General features: G+C 38.4%; 2 protein-coding genes and 2 long non-coding RNA genes across 6 annotated transcripts in view; 2 read left to right on the plus strand and 2 right to left on the minus strand.

The window, feature by feature from the left end:
• Nucleotides 1–18,093, minus strand: part of LOC147845392 (uncharacterized) — a 258,299-nt gene that overhangs the window by 225,269 nt on the left and 14,937 nt on the right. The window lies entirely within an intron of this gene.
• plbd1a (phospholipase B domain containing 1a) overlaps nt 1–18,093 on the plus strand; it is a 522,382-nt gene that overhangs the window by 42,829 nt on the left and 461,460 nt on the right. The window lies entirely within an intron of this gene.
• art4 (ADP-ribosyltransferase 4 (inactive) (Dombrock blood group)) lies at nt 2,252–16,501 on the plus strand. 2 transcript variants are annotated; one of them, XM_087242755.1, is made up of 3 exons: nt 2,252–2,432; nt 15,280–15,359; nt 15,432–16,501. In XM_087242755.1, the coding sequence occupies exons 2-3, from the start codon at nt 15,303–15,305 to the stop codon at nt 16,221–16,223; spliced, it is 849 nt and encodes a 282-aa protein (XP_087098881.1). In that variant the 5' UTR covers nt 2,252–2,432; nt 15,280–15,302; the 3' UTR covers nt 16,224–16,501.
• LOC147845397 (uncharacterized) lies at nt 3,228–9,532 on the minus strand. 2 transcript variants are annotated; one of them, XR_015480345.1, is made up of 6 exons: nt 9,140–9,532; nt 8,926–9,026; nt 8,758–8,812; nt 8,507–8,576; nt 7,913–8,014; nt 3,241–3,694 (listed from the first exon to the last, which is right to left on the minus strand). It is a non-coding gene; the product is annotated as an uncharacterized LOC147845397 (long non-coding RNA). The 2 variants fall into 2 exon arrangements; XR_015480346.1 differs by lacking the exon at nt 8,758–8,812 and having other exon boundaries at nt 3,228–3,694.

The raw sequence follows: 18,093 nt of genomic DNA on the forward strand, positions 1-18,093 counted from the left end.
AAGCTCCAGGCTCTGGGACTACACAGCTCACTGCAACTGGATCCTGGACTTCCTGACAAGCAGATGCCAGGTGGTTAGAATGAACCACATTGCATCATCCACACTGATCCTCAACACTGGTGTTCCACAGGGCTGTGTTCTCAGCCCACTCTTGTACTCCCTGTACACACATGACTGTACAGCCAAACACAGCTCCAACACCATCGTTAAATTTGCTGATGACACAACGGTGGTGGGCCTAATCACAGATAATGATGAGACGGCCTACAGAGAGGAGGTGCACACTCTGACGCAGTGGTGTGTGGAAAACCACCTCTCACTCAACATCAGTAAAACCAAGGAGCTGGTGATGGATTTTAGGAGAGAGAACATATTGCCATTACCTTCAACAGGACACCAGTGGAGAAAGTCAGCACTTTTAAGTTTCTTGGAGTCCACATCACTGAGGATTTGACATAAACTGCTCACACAGACAACGGCAGACACAAAGACACAACAACGCCCTTTCTTCCTCAGGCGTCTCATGAGGTTTAAAATGAGCCCCCACATCCTCCGCTCATTTTACACCTGCACTGTGGAGAGCATCCTGTCTGGCTGTATCACCACCTGGTATGGAAACAGCACCAGCAGCAATCGCAAAGGCCTACATAGGATTGTGTAAACTGCTAGACACGTAGTAGGAGGTGAGCTTCCCTCCCTCCAGGACATCTACACCAGGCGGTGCATGAAGAAAGCCAAGAGAATTATCAGTGACTCCAGCCACCCAAGCCATAGACTTTTCTTTCTGCTACCCTCAGGCAGACGGTTCTGCAGCATCCAGTCATGCACCAGCCGACTGAAGTAAAGTTTCTTCCCTCAGACTATCAGGCTGATGAACACCACACCAGGGAAGTCATTTTTTGGTCATCCACTACAGTTGTTTCAGTGGTCTCCTGGGTCTTTTGGTGTTGCTGAGCTCACTGGTGAGTTCTTTCTCTTTAAGAATACTCCACACAGTTAATTTGGCCAGGCCTGGGGCCTCATGTACGAAGACTTGCCTGGAAATCTTACTAAAACATTGCGTACGCACAAAGCTGTAAATGTGCGTACGCAGAAAAAAATTCAGATGTATGAAACACTGCGTACGCCGAATCTCATGCATATTCTTTTGTACATCCGAATGAACGTGAAACTGAGCGCAACATGCACAAGCACAAAACCCCTCCCTGCCTCCTCCCCCGTATGAATATGCTAATGACTATGCTAATGGCAAAACCCAACGAAAAAGCAAAGGCAAAAGCAAGCAAAAAGAGAAACTTTTAACAGAATGTGAATTGAAGATGCTGCTTTCGGAGGTAGACCGGAGAAAAGCGGTGTTATTTGCAAGTTTGTCCTCCGGAATTAACAACAAAAGAAAAAAATAGAGTGGGAGAGTTTAGCTGATGCGGTTAACACAGTTGGGTCTGAACATCGCACTGAGTGCATTAAAAGAAATAGTGTGATTTATAGGTGTAAAATGTTGCAGTATTCACAACAGTCTCAGTGGTGCAGTTCGTGAGACGCATGTCAACATGTTTTGACACGTTCGAGCATTAACTCGGTTCGAATCCAGCATCTGATGAACTTCTTTTTTCCCCCGCTACTTATCAGATTTTGCCAACTATTTATCACGAGAAAGACAAGTAGGAATCATCAATAAGTTTGTGCATCATATTTTATTTGCACATTTATTGAATGGAAATGTTTCTGATTCATGTATGCAAATTCATCTTCAGATAGTGTCTTTATAGCAATGTGCGTGCGGTAGATAGCTCAGATTACATAGGGAAAACAGGCGACCGCTGCAAATTGCGCTTTAATGTTTGGCTGGTCAACTGTATGGTATGGAAACCTTATATATCTGCTAGATGAACCCGTCTCATACAGCTGCCATTGCAAGGCTCAGACACTTTGTAGAGAGGAATTTAACACAACTGCCTCTAGGAGTCGCCAATGGAAATAAAACAGACATGCACTAAAAATGTGCGTACGCCTGCCAGAAAGCTGACGTGAAGCTGCGCACATTCCCACGTTCAGTTCATTGTTATTAAATCCAAACGTGAGCGATTCTGAGCGTGAAACCTGGCGTACGCAAAGTTTTTGTGCATACGCAGCGTTGATACATGAGGCCCCAGATGTTTCTGCTCCCTCTCTTATGTGTTTTTTATTTTTTTATTTTTTTTATTTTCAGCCTAATGATGGCTTGCTTGACTGATAGTGACAGCTCTTTGGATCATCCTGAGTGTTGACAGTAACAGATTTCAAATACAAATAGCACACTTGAAATTAACTCTGGACCTTTTATCTGCTAGTTATAATTGGGATAATGAAGGAGTAACACACACATGGTCATGGAACAGCTGAGAATTTCCCTTTGGACCAGTCGAGGAAGCCAAAATTCCATCAGAACGCAAGTAACACAAAGAGGGTTTCTATTCATTCCTGACACTGGTGTGAATTATATTTAAGTAGTAAAGAATAGCGAAATATTCTTTCTCTCAGGTTGCCATGCTAAGAACTTAGCAAATGCTAGAAGTTGAATCCACTCAGTCTAAACTCTCCTCAAACTGCTTGTGCGTGTGTGTATGTATGTGCATTTGTTTGTTTTACGTAGATTAGTACTTTGTGTTATAGAGTAGCAATAAACTTTTGTTTGGTTTTAAGATCCGTGTTGGTGTGTTGTGTGCTTTATAAGTTAATGTCTCAGCTTCAGATACTGCTACCCTGCTCATTAAATAATTAATTCTGTTTTTATATACACTGTAAAAAATTTCCCTTTAAAAAAACGGTAATCTACTGGCAGCTGTGGTTGCCATTATCATACTGTAAAAATATGGTGCCCTACCGTTTTTTAAATTACCAGCATGATACTGTTTTTGTTAGCAACAGTATTCTACTGTTGTGGAACTGTAAAAATACAGTGCCCTACCGTTTTAAATTAACAGCGTGATACTGTTTTTTTAGCCACAGTAATCTACTGTTATGGAACTGTAAAAATACAGTGCCCTACCATTTTAAATTAACAGCATGATACTGTTTTGTAAGATACAGCATACCACTGTTATTCTAATGTAAAAATACAGTGCCCTACCTTTTTTACATTTTATCTACAGCATGCATCTGTTATTTAGAAGCATAAAGCTGTTAAATTACAATCCATATTTAACCATATTATTTCAGATTAAAATGATTCAAAAAGAGAAATAAATCCAAGTTATATTTCACATTTTTATTTTCAAACAACACAAAATAAAATCTGCATTGTGTTTGTGAAAATATTAAGCCAAAGAACAGGCAAAAATTGTAAGTTCTCCAGAAATGTTAAGATTGTTTTCAGCATTGTACAACAAGAAGCAACTTACCGAATGCCATAGAAAAAATTAATAAATAGCCACTTTACAATTTAGTCTTGGATATAAAATATAAAAATATATCGCCCCAAAATGAGCTTCAGCAAATAAAGAAAAAAAGGCCTCTGTGTTGCAAAAGTAGGGGGGTGCAAGCTAGCTGCATTTTAAATAAAGTCCCATTCAAAGTCCATTAGTTTCTTTAAAAGGTTTGAAACCTTGGGGTTTACAGTCATGGTCTTCTTCTGAACTGTCTTGCCAGTTTTTTTGACGTCACATTTCCTCTCACAGCCTTGGTTCCCCTCTCTGGATTTATGCCAGCAAAGCATCTGAATAATAAGAATAAAAGATTTTCTGTGAACAAGGTATTTAAAACTGTATGACTTACAAAAATAAATAAACTATCTGCAAAAGTGATTTTCTGTTCTGAAAGAAAATTTTAGTGAAAAAGCACATGCATTTTTGCAGCACTAAAATGGTTTTCCCTGAAAAAAGGTTATTATTATATGATGAAGATTAAAGACATAAAAAGGGCATTCAAATGTTAAAATGTTTGATTTTTTAACAACACCAGTGACGTGTGTGTACATAGTTAAAGTCCCTATTTGCTATTATATATGTACAGTTGAAGTCAGAATTATCAGCCCCTTTTTTTGAATTATTTATTTTCATTATTTTCCTAATGATGTTTAACAGAGCAAGGAAATGCTCACAGTATCTGATAATATTTTTTTTTCAGGAAAAAGTCTTGTTTTATTTTGACTAGAATAAAAATAGGTTTATTTTTTTTAAATATTGATTTTTAAGGTCAAAATTACTAGCCCCTTTAAGCTTTATAATGTTAAGATAGTCTACAGAACAAACCATTGCTATATAATGACTTGCCTGATTACCCTAATCAGCCTAGTTAACCTAAATAACCCAGTTAAGCCTTTAAATGTCACTTTAAGCTGTATAGAAGTGTCTTGAAGTATATCTCGTCAAATATTATTTACTGTCATCATGACAAAGAGAAAATAAATCAGTTATTAGAGATGAGTTATTAAAACTATTATGTTTAGAAATGTGTTGAGGAAGTTCTCTCCGTTAAACAGAAATAGGGGAAAAAAATAAACAGGGGGCAAATAATTCAGACTTCAACTGTATTTAATATAATATATAATTTTTTCCCCAATTTCTGTTTAACAAAGAGAAGATTTGTTCAACATTTCTGAACATACTAGTTTTAATAACTAATTTGTAAAAACTAATAACTGATTTCTTTTATCTTTCCATGATGACAGCAGATAATAATTGCCTATATTTTCTTAAAATACTAGTGTTTAGCTTAAGGTGACATATAAAGGCCTAACTAGGTTAATTAGGTTGATTAAAGTCATTGTATAACGATGGTTTGTTCTGTAAACAATAAAAAATATGTATTGCTTTAGGGGACTAATAATATTGACCTTACTATGTTTAAAAAAAAATTAAAAACTACTTTTATTCTAGCTAAAAATCAGAAAAAAATTCTCCAGAAGAAATAATATTATCAGAAATTCTGTGAAATATTCTTTGCTCTGTTAAACATAAATATGTAAATATTGAAAAAAGAAAAAAAAAATCAAGGAGGCTAATAATTTTGACCGCGCACGCACACACACACACACCACATAGTGTTCAGCATAAATGAACAGCCCCTTTAAAAAATTTATATTTGTATAAATTCCTCAGTGAATATAGACAAATATATATTGGTGCATTTAAACAAAACAGTTTTATTAAACAGAGTAATATTTTTTTCCTGTTTATTATTAAAGTTGTATTTTTTTTTTTTTCATCAAAATATTCAAAATATTCACTGGCGTGTACTAAGTTTATTAGCTCCAATTTTGGCTTTGACTAATCTAATGTTTATGCACAAATATGTAATTGTAAAGCATTCTATTCAAAATATTAATCTGAAGGACAGATTTTTTAGAGGTCATGTTTAAAAAGGCTATTCTGCTTACAAAGGCTGCATTTATTTGATCAAAAATTAAGTAAAAATGTTGAATTTTAAAGTGTTACTACTAAGGATGTAACAGTATCAGAATTTCACTGTTTGATAATACCTCGGTATGAATGGCATACTTATTGAATAATTTACAGGAAAAACAAAACTAATGAAAAGACTCGAAAAAAGTGCCAAAAGTGTTTTTTTTTTACCTTAGCACTGAACATATCAATGACATACAAATTAGCCGTCTATCTGTAAGTTTCGAAACAGGAACTTCAATTTTTAAATTTTAATAACAAAAAACTATTAAACCATATAAAAATAAATAAAGTTTCAATTTAGTATTGTTGAAAACTCATCACATTCAACATTTAATCACGCACTCACTTAGATAGAGATGGGTTTTTTAAGCAAAATGATCATATTACTATCAATGATCATATTACTATGCAATTACTGCATTGTCTTTCCACCACTTGAGAGGACAAACCATGAGTGAGATAGAGGTCTCTTTGCGGTACAAGTCAATGTCTGCATCAATCTAACAAGTGTGTTGTGTTCTGCAGTCCCCATGACTGTTCTGAGTCGTATTCCCCGACTTATATTTCACAACAGTCTGGCAGTGCCTGCATACTGTTTTTTTCTTTGTCTGTCACCTTTTCTCCTTTCTTGTATCTTTTTAGAGAGAAACCGAAATGCTTTCACACATCCGATTTAAAACCCGCTTTAGGTTCAATCATTTCCAGCTCTTTTTTTTCCCCGCTACTAGCAGCACACTCCATTTCCGCATTACTGGATCTGTAGTGACAACAGACCGCAAAGGATGATGGCCACGCCTGGGCTGATGGGAATTGTAGTTCCCGCTACCTCCCGTTCGCTTCATTCGCCTAAGCAAACTTTTCTCAGAAATATAGTTTTATTGAGTCATGCGCCTACGGTAATATTAAAAAAAATTACTATTGCGGTATGACGGTATTTACAATTTTGTTACATCCCTAGTTTCTACACAATTTAAATAATTCAATTTTTCAATTTTTATTTTTTTTCTTATTGAACTTAGTTTCACATTTAATTTAGTGTCACATGATCCTTAAGAAATCATTATATTATTGGTACAAAACCACTAATATTGATTCTTATAATGATCAGTGCTAAAAAAAAAGCTTCAAAGTATTTTGGAAACTGATGCATTCTTTTACGATTGTTTGACGAAAAAAAATAAGTGCATATTTTTAAAAAAATCTTTTTTTGCATTATAAAAAATTAATTTACTTTTATTCATTCCTTCATTCATTTTCTTTTTGGCTTTTTCCCTTTATTAATCTGGGGTCGCCACAGCGGAATGAACCACCAACTTATCCATCATATGTCTTACGCAGCGGATGCCCTTCCAGCTGCAACCCATCACTGGGAAACACCCATACACTCTCATTCACACTCATACACTACAGACAATTTTAGCCTACCCAATTCACCTGTATCGCATGTCTTTGGACTGTGGGGAAAACCGGAGCACCCGGAGGAAACCCACGTGAACACAAGGAGAACATGCAAACTCCACACGGAAATGCTGACCCAGTCGAGGCTTGAACAAGCAACCTTCTTGATGTGAGGTGACAGCACTACCTACTGAGCCACCGCGTTGTCTAATTTACTTTCATGCTTGAACAATTTAGTTGGATGAGTAATAGTAATTAATTTTCAATGGTACTTTGAAATAGTATTGTATAATGTGTACTGACGTGGTGGCGCAGTAGGTAGTGCTGTCACCTCACAGCAAGAAGATCACTGGTTCGAGACTTGGCTAGGTCAGTTGACGTTTCTGTGCGGAGTTTGCATGTTCTCCCTGTGTTCGCGTGGGTTTCTTCCTGGTGCTCTGGTTTCCCCCACAAGTCTAAAGATGTGGTACAGGTGAATTGGGTAGGCTATATTGTTCGTAGTGTATGTGTGTGAATGGGTGTGTATGGATGTTTCCCAGAGATGGGTTGCAGCTGGAAGGGCATCCACTGCATAAAACATGTGCTGGATAAGTTGGCGGTTCATTAAGCTGTGGCAACCCTGGATTAATAAAGGGACTAAGCCGAAAAGAAAATGAATGAATAATGTGTATTGTATTGTTTCACAAAGTTATGACAACAACAATAAATGTTTATTCTTAGCAGATGGTTATATTAAGCACCATGAGAATTATGTGACACTGAGGACTAGTATTTTTAATGATGATCAAAATTTAACTTTAAAATACAAGAATCACATTTTAAACTAAATACAATAAAATACCAGTACATGATTTAATTAGTTTATGATAAATATATACTATTTAACTGACATTTCACTATATCACAGTTTTTGCTGTATTTTTCCTTGTTTCTATTACAGTATTGTTTAGCCTTTGTGAGCACAAGAAGCTTATTATACGAAATATAATATATATATTTCTGATTCCAAACTTTTCACTTGTAGTGTATACACACAAACACACATGTGACAAGTTGGACATAACAATATTCTATTCCATGAAGTCCTCATGCTAAATTAAACACAAAATATGTAAGTGCAAACATATTACCTTTGAAGGAATTCCAGTGTGCATGCTCACCCTCACAGATTACTGTGCCTTCCATGCTGATCATCCATTGTTTTATCCACTGGCCCAAAGTATCATCTGAACCTTTAATACATTGGTTGATTAAAGTATTATTTAGAAATTATTCTGGAGATTAATTCTGTGATTTATCATTTGTTTTGAAAGGCTTGGTGTAGAAAGGGCCATGATTAAATTATGCAAGACGTGATAAAGCCATACAATATCATTTTTCAAAATTAAAATAAATATTTAAATAACTATAATAAGCAACTACATGAAATCAAACCAGGTAATCTGAGATTCAAAGATAATGAAAAGTGACAGAATGTCTTAACCATGTGTTAAAACATTGACAATAGTATGTCAATAGTAATACTAAAGGATAACTAGGCTTCTAAAAGGCAAGTTTATTTCTTTGGGTATCAGATCAAAACAAATACATACATTTCTAACTAAATGAGACTTTGCTTTAATGAATTAAAAATGAATGAATCTATTTCGTCAAATACAAACCAGCAAAGTCTATAGCGGGACACAAATTAGATTTTTTCCCTATCTTAATCACAAAATACTTACCAGGCAGAATCAAATGAGGAGTCACAGGCAGGTTACCCATCTTTTCAAGATTAGCAGTGGTGGCAGACATCTATTGGTCAAAAATGAATTGTAAAGAATTTTCATTATAATAGCAGTTACTCCTTACTCACAAAAAAACATTAAAAGCTCTGCCACTTTGGGTAACGTTACCAAGCATAACATCTGATCGTAACTCTAGTCAATTTCTATATAAACCAACTGCAATAACGTAAAAATAACAAAGGTCTCACTCGATCTTAAAATGTTATTTTTAGAAGCACCGGAGTTGCAAATGAAAAGGTGTATCTGTAATAAAATGGACCAAATATGCAAGTTACACATGTAACCACATGAAAAAAAAAAGATTCTGTACAATCTTCACTCAAAGTTCGTGTAAAATCTAGGTTTAACATTCTTACCTGTGTGTGATGTGAAAATGAGTCCTCCAGCTATCGTTAGCTTGCTAAATTAGGCTAAAGTTACCCCCTTTCTCTTCTCAAGACATTCACACGGTCAGATCCTGCAATTAAATAAACAGGTGCTTTGGTTATGTGCTGATTGGATGTTTATGGCATGATATTTAAATTTAATAAGTAATTTAAAGATAGTACGTTTACAGATATAGCTTCTTACCTCGTCGAAAATATCCAAATTATCCAATTATCCTTTCTTGTTAAGTACCTTGGAGTTTCAAACAGAGGCACGCAGTTCAAATCTGTCATAAAATGCAGGGCAATGTACCAGTTCATGTAACCACAAATTATAACGTTCAACATTTGCACTGTTCCTAAAAGTTCAGGTAAAATATCCATCCAGGCTCCAGGAGATGTGAGGACTAACGTTACCGAGTCCTTATGCTATTCTTGCTTTTCAAATTCACACAGTCAAATCATTGTTGCAGTTGTGTGTTTATTGGATGTTAACATGTGATATTAAAAACTAACAGGTACTTTACAGATAGTTAGTCACATATGGAGCTGCAAACTTACCTCATGTAGATAATCCAAAATGGCGTCTTGTGTACACAGAAATATGGTATAAAACCGTTAAATTACAGTGCCCTTACTGTTGTTGCTCAACCACTCAAACTGAAGTGAGCAAGTCTTCCCATGATGCATTGTAAAAAACGGCAACTTGCTGTTTTTACATTAAAACAGCATTTTGCTGTTTATTTTCAACGTAAATTTACAGGAATTTTTTACAGTGTAGTTATTGTTGGCCACATAATAATATAATACAGGATTGCTTTACACTAAACGTTCTATTTGCTGGACAAATACAGAGGTTAAGTGTAAGCTTTGAATAATTCAATGTGAATCATGTTTGAATCTTTAGATTCGAATCCCCTAGTTTAAATGTGATCTAAGCCAAAGAGCTGATTATTACATTATTCACTTAAACTCAATTCTTAGGAATTAAATTGCAGACCGATTCCAAACCTGTCTCCTCTGTCAAAGATACTAGGATCACACAAAGCTGTTCATTACCAGCTTGCAAGGGAGCATGCAGTAAATTAAGAATATCCCAAGGCTCAGCTCGCGGATCATTACATTTTACATGTTATTTGTGAGATTCTGTATGCTAATTGTGAGGTATTTATAGATTTTTTAAAATGATAATTTCTTTGTAGATATACACAAACATACAACTCCACACAGAAAAGCAGCATTAGAGTATGTAAAGATGGGTCTTGCTTATCTCACACACCCACATTACTTACCATAATACAAAGTCAACTTCCTTATCTCTTGGATTAAACATTATTATCCGCGTATTTACTTACTGTGCTGAGCTTCTCCTCTCACCATTGCTCCTGAGCTGCCGACAAATAAAGGTCTATAATCTCAGGTAAGTTTGTATATCAGTTAGCATTTCAGAATTAATTAATTATTTCAAACACATTTGCTGGGAAATACCTGTTCTATGAATATTGTCTTCTTATTTTTAACATCTTTGTTACTAGAAAATGCTTTTCTTAATTTCAGTCTTTGTGTCTTTGTGTGTGTGTGTGTGTGTGTGTGTGTGTGTGTGTGTGTGAGTGTGAATGTGCTTTGTGGAAAAGTTGTTTGAGGAATAGATTTAGAGTTCTTTTTTAATGGGTCTCTATTTTCTCTTGAAACAATTAGCTTCAATAAGCTTAATTTTAAAGGGTTGTTGGCACTCTAGGCTAGATCTTAACAGCAGATGACACTCTAGGCTAGCTTTTAATAGCAGACTGCATAGGCTCAGATAGTGATTTTAAGATTAAAGGGTCACGAAACACCAAAACACATTTGTTTGAGCTGTTGACAGTCGTATATGTGTCCCACACTTCTAAAAACACTATTAGGACACATATATTTCACTAAAATGTGTAAATTCGTTGTCTTTGCGTTATTTCAAGCAAATTCGTACTTCCGGTTTGAAACGATTTTTTGAAGCTGCGTCACGGTCATGACATAATAGCGTGTATTCCAGCGTGCAGACTGGACGTCTGTGCCAGAGTGAGTCTAATTACGTCTTACAGTGTGTTGCATTAATGCATGAGTAAAGCTTGGTTCAAACCAATCAGCGCGCTCTATTGTGCAACTTCATTAATATTCATTACTGTCACCGTGTTTAGACGACAGAGACGCCACGTTGTGTTGGCAAAACAAGCGTGAAGTGTTGCTTTTACAGTTTGCTGCCGTTAAGTTTTGTTTTCATTTTCTCTCTGTGAGAGCTCAGCTGGAGTCATGTGTGGATTAACAGTGTACGCGTTGCTCGACAACAATAACTTACGTGTCTAAGGAGGAACATTGTTTACCTAAGATCTGTTCTCATCTGCAAACGCTGAGATCCGGATTCGCTTGTAGTCTCCTCTTAATAAAGACGCGGCTCTAGTTGCTGGTGATTGTCCTGTCTCTACAGATTTGGTAAGTGAGCGACCAGTGCTCTTTGTTTATTCAGTTTGTTCGTATCGAACAAACTATTGCACCGAGTGTAAACATGTTAGCACCACAACCAAACTTTAACCTTGTGTAGGGTTTTTACCGCATTTTGTGACCGGAATAACACACGCGGCTTTCTGACGCTACCTGCCGAGAGCATCTAAGTTTCCGGGAAATGCGGAGGTTTTTTTTCTCTCATTCGCTGTGCGGTATCAAACATTGCACGAAAAATACACGCTTAGAGCAGTTCCTCGAGTCAAATATTTCGTTTGTCGCGAGGGGCATGAATGAATTCCCTGAATGAAAGAGCAAAACTGCAGTTAAAGTCCAACATTTAATAATTTGGCAAATAATTAGACTACAGATGTTCATGTAGGGTAAACACCATCACTTTCTCCTGTGTGTGTGTGTGTGTGTGTGTGTGTGTGTGTGTGTGTGTGTATATATATATATATATATATATATATATATATATATATATATATATATATATATATATATATATATATATATATATATATATATATATATATTTTGACTCTGAAACTCGCGCGTGCCCAAATAGACACTCCCACACCATCCCACTTTTCTTCCTCCGACACTCCCCCCTAAACAGAGCTGGACACGCCCACTTTTCTGACTTTTTTCAAAGTAGAGGTGTGCTGCTGAACGAGGGGGTTTCATGGCCCTTTAACCAATTTTTTCTGGTTTTAACCAATTCTAAGCTTAGTTTTTAAGAGTGTCTGGCACTATAGGCTAGTTTTTGCTCTAGGCTAGTTTTTAACAGCTAAAGGTGCTCTAGGTCATCAGCGGACTGCACTCTATAGGCTAGATTTTAACAGTAGGTGGTGCTCTAAGCTGGTGTTTAACAGCATCTGCACTCTATAGGCTAGATTTTAACAGTAGGTGGCGCTGTAGGATGGTGTTTAACAGCAGATGGCGCTCTATAGGCTAGTTTTTGCTCTAGGCTAGTTTTTAACAGCTAAAAGCGTGCTAGGCTAGTTTATAACAGCTAAAGATGCTTTAAGCTAGATTTCAACAGTAGCCGGCGCGCTAGGCTGGTATTTAACAGCAGACCGCGCTCTATAGGCTAGTTTTTGCTCTAGGCTAGTTTTTAACAGTGAGTGGTGCTCTAGGCTAGTGTTTAACTGCAGACTGCACTCTAGGTTCGATTTTAACAGCAGATGACGGCACTCTAGGCTAGATTTTAACAGTAGGTGGTGCTCTAGGCTGGTGTTTAACAGCAGATGGTACTCTATAGGCAAGTTTTTAACAGCAGACGGCGCTCTAGGCTAGTGTTTAACAACAGATGTTACTCTATGGGCAAGTTTTTAACAGCAGACGGTACACTGGGCTGGTATTTAACAGCAGATGGTGCTCTAGGCTAGATTTTAAGAGTAGTTAGTGCTTTAGGCTGGTGTTCAACTGCAGACTGCACTCAAGGTTTAATTTTAACAGCAGATGATGGCACTCTAGGCTAGATTTTAACAGTAGGTGGCGCTCTAGGCCGGTGTTTAACAGAAGATGGCACTCTAGGCTAGTTTTTAACAGCAGACGATAGTCTATAGACTAGTTTTTACAGCAAACAGTGCTCTAGACTTGTGTTTATTAGCATACTGCACTCTAGGCTAGATTTTAAAAGTAGGCGGCGCTCTAGCCTGGTGTTTAACAGCAGACCGTGCTCTATAGGCTAAATTTTAACTGCAGACGGCGCTCTATAGGCTAGGTTTTAACTGCAGATGGTGCTCTATAGGCTAGTTTTTAACAGCAGGTGACGCTCTAGGTTAGTGTTTAACAGCAGACTGCACTGTAGGCTAGATTTTAACAGTAGGCGGTGTTCTAGGCTGGTCTTTAACAATAGAGGGTGCTCTATAAGCTAGTTTTTAACAGCACAGCGCTCTCGGCTGGTATTTAACAGCAGACGGTGCTCTATAGGCTAGTTTTTGCTCTAGGCTAGTTTTTAACAGTGAGTGGTGCTCTAGGCTGGTGTTTAACTGCAGACTGCACTCTAGGTTCGATTTTAACAGCAGATGACGGCACTCTAGGCTAGATTTTAACAGTAGGTGGTGCTCTAGGCTGGTGTTTAACAACAGATGGTACTCTATAGGCAAGTTTTTAACAGCAGACGGCGCTCTGAGCTAGTGTTTAACAGCAGATGTTACTCTATGGGCAAGTTTTTAACAGCAGACGGTACACTGGGCTGGTATTTAACAGCAGATGGTGCTCTAGGCTAGATTTTAAGAGTAGTTAGTGCTGTAGGCTGGTGTTCAACTGCAAACTGCACTCAAGGTTTAATTTTAGCAGCAGATGATGGCACTCTAGGCTAGACTTTAACAGTAGGTGGCGCTTTAGGCCGGTGCTTAACGGAAGATGGCACTCTAGGCTAGTTTTTAACAGCAGATGGCACTCTAGGCTTGTGTTTATTAGCATACTGCACTCTAGGCTAGATTTTAAAAGTAGGCGGCCCTCTAGGCTGGTGTTTAACAGCAGACCACGCTCTATAGGCTAAACTTTAACTGCAGACGGCGCTCTATAGGCTAGGTTTTAACTGCAGATGGCGCTCTAGGTTGGTGTTAAACAGCAGACTGCACTGTAGGCTAGATTTTAACAGTTGGCGGTGCTCTAGGCTGGTCTTTAACAATAGATGGTGCTCTATAGGCTAGTTTTTAACAGCACAGCGCTCTAGGCTGGTGATTTACTGCAGGCTGCGCTCTAGGTTCAATTTTAACAGTAGATGGCGCTCTAGGCTGGTGTTTAACAGCAGAAGATGCTCTAGGCTAGTTTTTAATAGCAGGTGGTGCTCTATAGGCTAGTTTTTAACAGCAGATGGCACTCTATACGTTCGTTTTCAACAGCATATGGCGCTCTAGGCTGGTGTTTAACAGCAGACAACTCTCTAGGCTAGTGTTTAACAGCAGACGTTGCTCTATAAGCTAGTTTTTAACAGCAGAACCCGCTCTAAGCTAGTGTTTAATAGCAGATGGCACTCGATAAGCTAGTTTTTAACAGCAGAGGCTCCTCTGGGCTGGTGTTTAACAGCAGATGGCGCTTTAGGCTAGTTTTCAACTGCAGGCGGTGCTCTAGGCTAGTGTTTAACAGCAGACAGCGCTCTAGGGTAGTGTTTAACAGCATACAACTCTATAGGTTAGTGTTTAACAGCAGACAAAGCTCTATGGGCTAGTTTTAACAGCAGATGGGGTTCTATGCTAGTATTTGGCCGCAGACAGTGCTCTAGGCTTGTTTTTAACAGCAGACGGTTCTCTATAAGCTAGTGTTTAACATCAAACGGCGCTCTAGGCTAGTTTTTAATAGCAGACGGTGCTCTATAAGCTAGTGTTTAACAGCAGACGGTGCTCTATAAGCTAGTGTTTAACAGCAGACGGTGCTCTAGGTTAGTTTTTAACAGCAGACGGTGCTCTAGGCTAGTTTTTAACAGCAGACGGTGCTCTAGGCTAGTTTTTTACAGCAGACGGTGCTCTAGGCTAGTTTCTGACAGCAGACGATGCTCTAGGCTAGTTTGTAACAGCAGATAGCAGACTAGGCTATTTTTTAACAGCAGACAATGCTCTAGGCTAGTTTTTAACAGCAGATAGCAGACTAGGCTACTTTTTAACAGAAGACGTTGCTCTAGGCTAGAGTTGAATAGCAGACGGTGCTCATTATGAACACTCCGAAGGTTTGTTAAAAACTTTATTAATTATTATTTTACGTTCAAGTGGTATTTGTAATGAATTAGATGCAGACAGAGTATACTCTTTGCAAGACATTGTGATAAAAAAGTTGTATAATATTATACTTTAATATTATAGGATTAATAGTGACAGAGGACTCTGATTGTCAGTTGTGTTTCTACTTGTCTTCCAGCATCATCATAGAGATTTGCCAGAATGGAGATTTTATGTTTTGTTGAAGCTCTTCTCCTGATTTTAGCAGCTCTTGTACAGGTAAGAGTTTCAGAGTTAATATCACAGATATGAATATTCATGATGTGCTCATTCTGCTCATTATTTCTGCAGGATCACTCGAGCACAGCTGCAGATGGACAGAGTTTTCCTCTGGACATGGCGCTGAGTTCAGTGGATGATCAATATGAGGGCTGTTCTGCAGAAATGGCGACTCTGGTGAAGACCGAATATCTGGAGAAGGAAAGATCTGCATCTGCTAACTTTAATAAAGCCTGGCAAGAAGCTGAAGAGAACTCTGTGAAGCCAGAGGACAACCTAACGAGGAATCATTCCATCGCCATTCACATCTACACCAATAAAGATGCAAAGGTGTACAGTTCATTAAACAGCGCGACGCGTACCGGCAAGCACGCGTACACCGACGGGACGTTTGCATGGCACTCACTTCACTTCCTGCTAACAGACGCCATACAGATCCTCAAGAAAACCCAAGATTCATGCTATCTGGCTTATCGGGGCACCAGTGACAAATTTGAGCTCAAGTCTGAAGAGGTCCGCTTGGGCTCATTTGCGTCCTCTTCTCTGGACCGAGCGGTCATTCAGGAGTTTGGAAATACATCTTGTTTTGAGATCTACACGTGTGAAGGGGCTGATCTGACCAAATACTCAAAGTATCCTGAGGAGAAAGAGGTGCTGATTCCTCCGTACGAGAGGTTTCGAGTCGTGGCTGTGAGGAACCAGACGCATGAGGAGGATCTGTGGTGTGAAACTGTGTTTGTGCTGAACAGCAGCAGCTCCATGAGTGACCTGAACTGTGCTTTATTCAACAGCGGACACCACACTGCCTTCTGTAAGCTGCTATTAATAGTGCTAATCTTATTTTACGTAGTGTTTACATGCTAACTGCTTAATAAGGGATTATTTTTTTTGCTCCTGCTTTATATTGAGTGGTCTTAACTACACTTTAGGTAATGAACAGCTTCTGTATTTTGTAATTCACAAGGGTTTTTGGTTTGTTTATGGTTGTGAATTGCATTATGGGATGTTGATCTTTGCTCTGTCCACTTTTAATGTTTAATTGAACAGTTTAACAATGACTCTTACTGAGATTGTAGTACTTTTGAAATTATAAAATGTATAATAAATCATATTTAGAGAAATAAACAAGAAAATGAAGTTTATTACAAGGGTTTTGTAGCGTATTATACAACACCAACCTAGACAATATAGCACTGCACTCTATTAAACACTGTAGAGATTTATTTATATGTAAAGATTCATTTGAACAGGGCTTGAAAAGATTCAACTCTTTAAATACGAACAAAAGGATCATCCAGCGATCGTTCGGATGATTGACTTTAATTATGGCTATTGCTATCAAAATATAAACGATTAAGCATGTTTAAGCAGGGTCGAAATAAAGACTCATAAACATTCACAGGCACCTTTCTTTATCAACCCAGGCTCATTGTGGAAACGTAGCCCCGCGGACGTTTCTGCGGACCGCGTTTTACGTCCCGGGAGATACGTATTCGAGTGGTTTTTGTTTTCGCGGATCGTGAGGCTTGGAGTGGGGTGGAGTCGGTCATTTCAAGTTTGAAGCAGCAACAGGGCGAGTCGTGTTGACTACTGGTTTGCGTATAAATTCTGTATATGTAATTTAATACATTACATTTTTGTATATATTATGAATATGTTGCTTGTGCCCATAAGGCCTATTGGTTAATCCGGCCCTGCTTAAAGGGAAATGAGACTCTGATTGGTTTAATGCACATTATGCTCAAAATACACCCATAACTCATTAAGAGAATAAGCACAACCCTTTAAGACCATGCGCTGGGTGCACAGACCATTTTTCCCATTCTTAAAACAGCAAAAGTGGATTCAGACGTCCTCTTAGTTTACCTGCACCATGCACTTTAGATCACTTGTCTATATCAATGAAATTCAGACATGGCCTTGTTGCACCTTGCACTATAGAGCACTCACATTATGCTAACCGAATCATGCCCAGGCTAGTTTCCCGGTTCGTTTGAGAAGTAAGAGTACACTAAACTGTGCCCAGGTGCGTTTCCTGGTTCGTTTAAGAAGTAAGAGTGCTCTGAACCATGCCCAGGGGCATTTCCCGGTTCATTCGAGAAGTAACAGTGCTGTGAACCATACTCGGGTGTGTTTCCCGGTTCGTTTAAGAAGTAACAGTGCTCTGAACCGTGCCCAGGTGCGTTTCCTGGTTCGTTTAAGAAGTAAGAGTGCTCTTAACCATGCCCAGGTGCGTTTCCCGGTTCGTTTAAGAAGTAACATTGCTCTGAACCGTGCCCAGGTGCGTTTCCTGGTTCGTTTAAGAAGTAACATTGCTCTGAACCGTACCCAGGTGCATTTACTGGTTCGTTTAAGAAGTAACAGTGCTCTTAACCGTACCCAGGTGCATTTACCGGTTCGTTTAAGAAGTAAGAGTGCTCTGAACCATGCCCAGGCACATTTTTTGGATTGTTTGAGAAGAGTGCTCTAAACCGTGCCCAGGTGCGTTATCTGGATTGTTTGAGAGGTAAGAGTGCTGTGAACCGTGCCCAGGCGTATTTTCTGGATCGTTTGAGAAGTGTGAGTGCTGTGAATCAGGCTCAGGCGGGGTTCAGGTGGTCAGCCCTGGCCCGGTTGGAAGAGGTGTGCCAGAGCGCGTGTGCACTCACACTACAAGCGTACAGTGTCTAAGCCCGAAACTGAAGACGAGACGTGACTTTTAAGGGACTGTTTCATATTGATTTAATAATCATTC

Source organism: Danio rerio, chromosome 3, assembly GCF_052040795.2.
Source record: "Danio rerio strain M-AB ecotype USA chromosome 3, GRCz13ab, whole genome shotgun sequence".
Taxonomy (NCBI): Eukaryota; Metazoa; Chordata; class Actinopteri; order Cypriniformes; family Danionidae; genus Danio; species Danio rerio.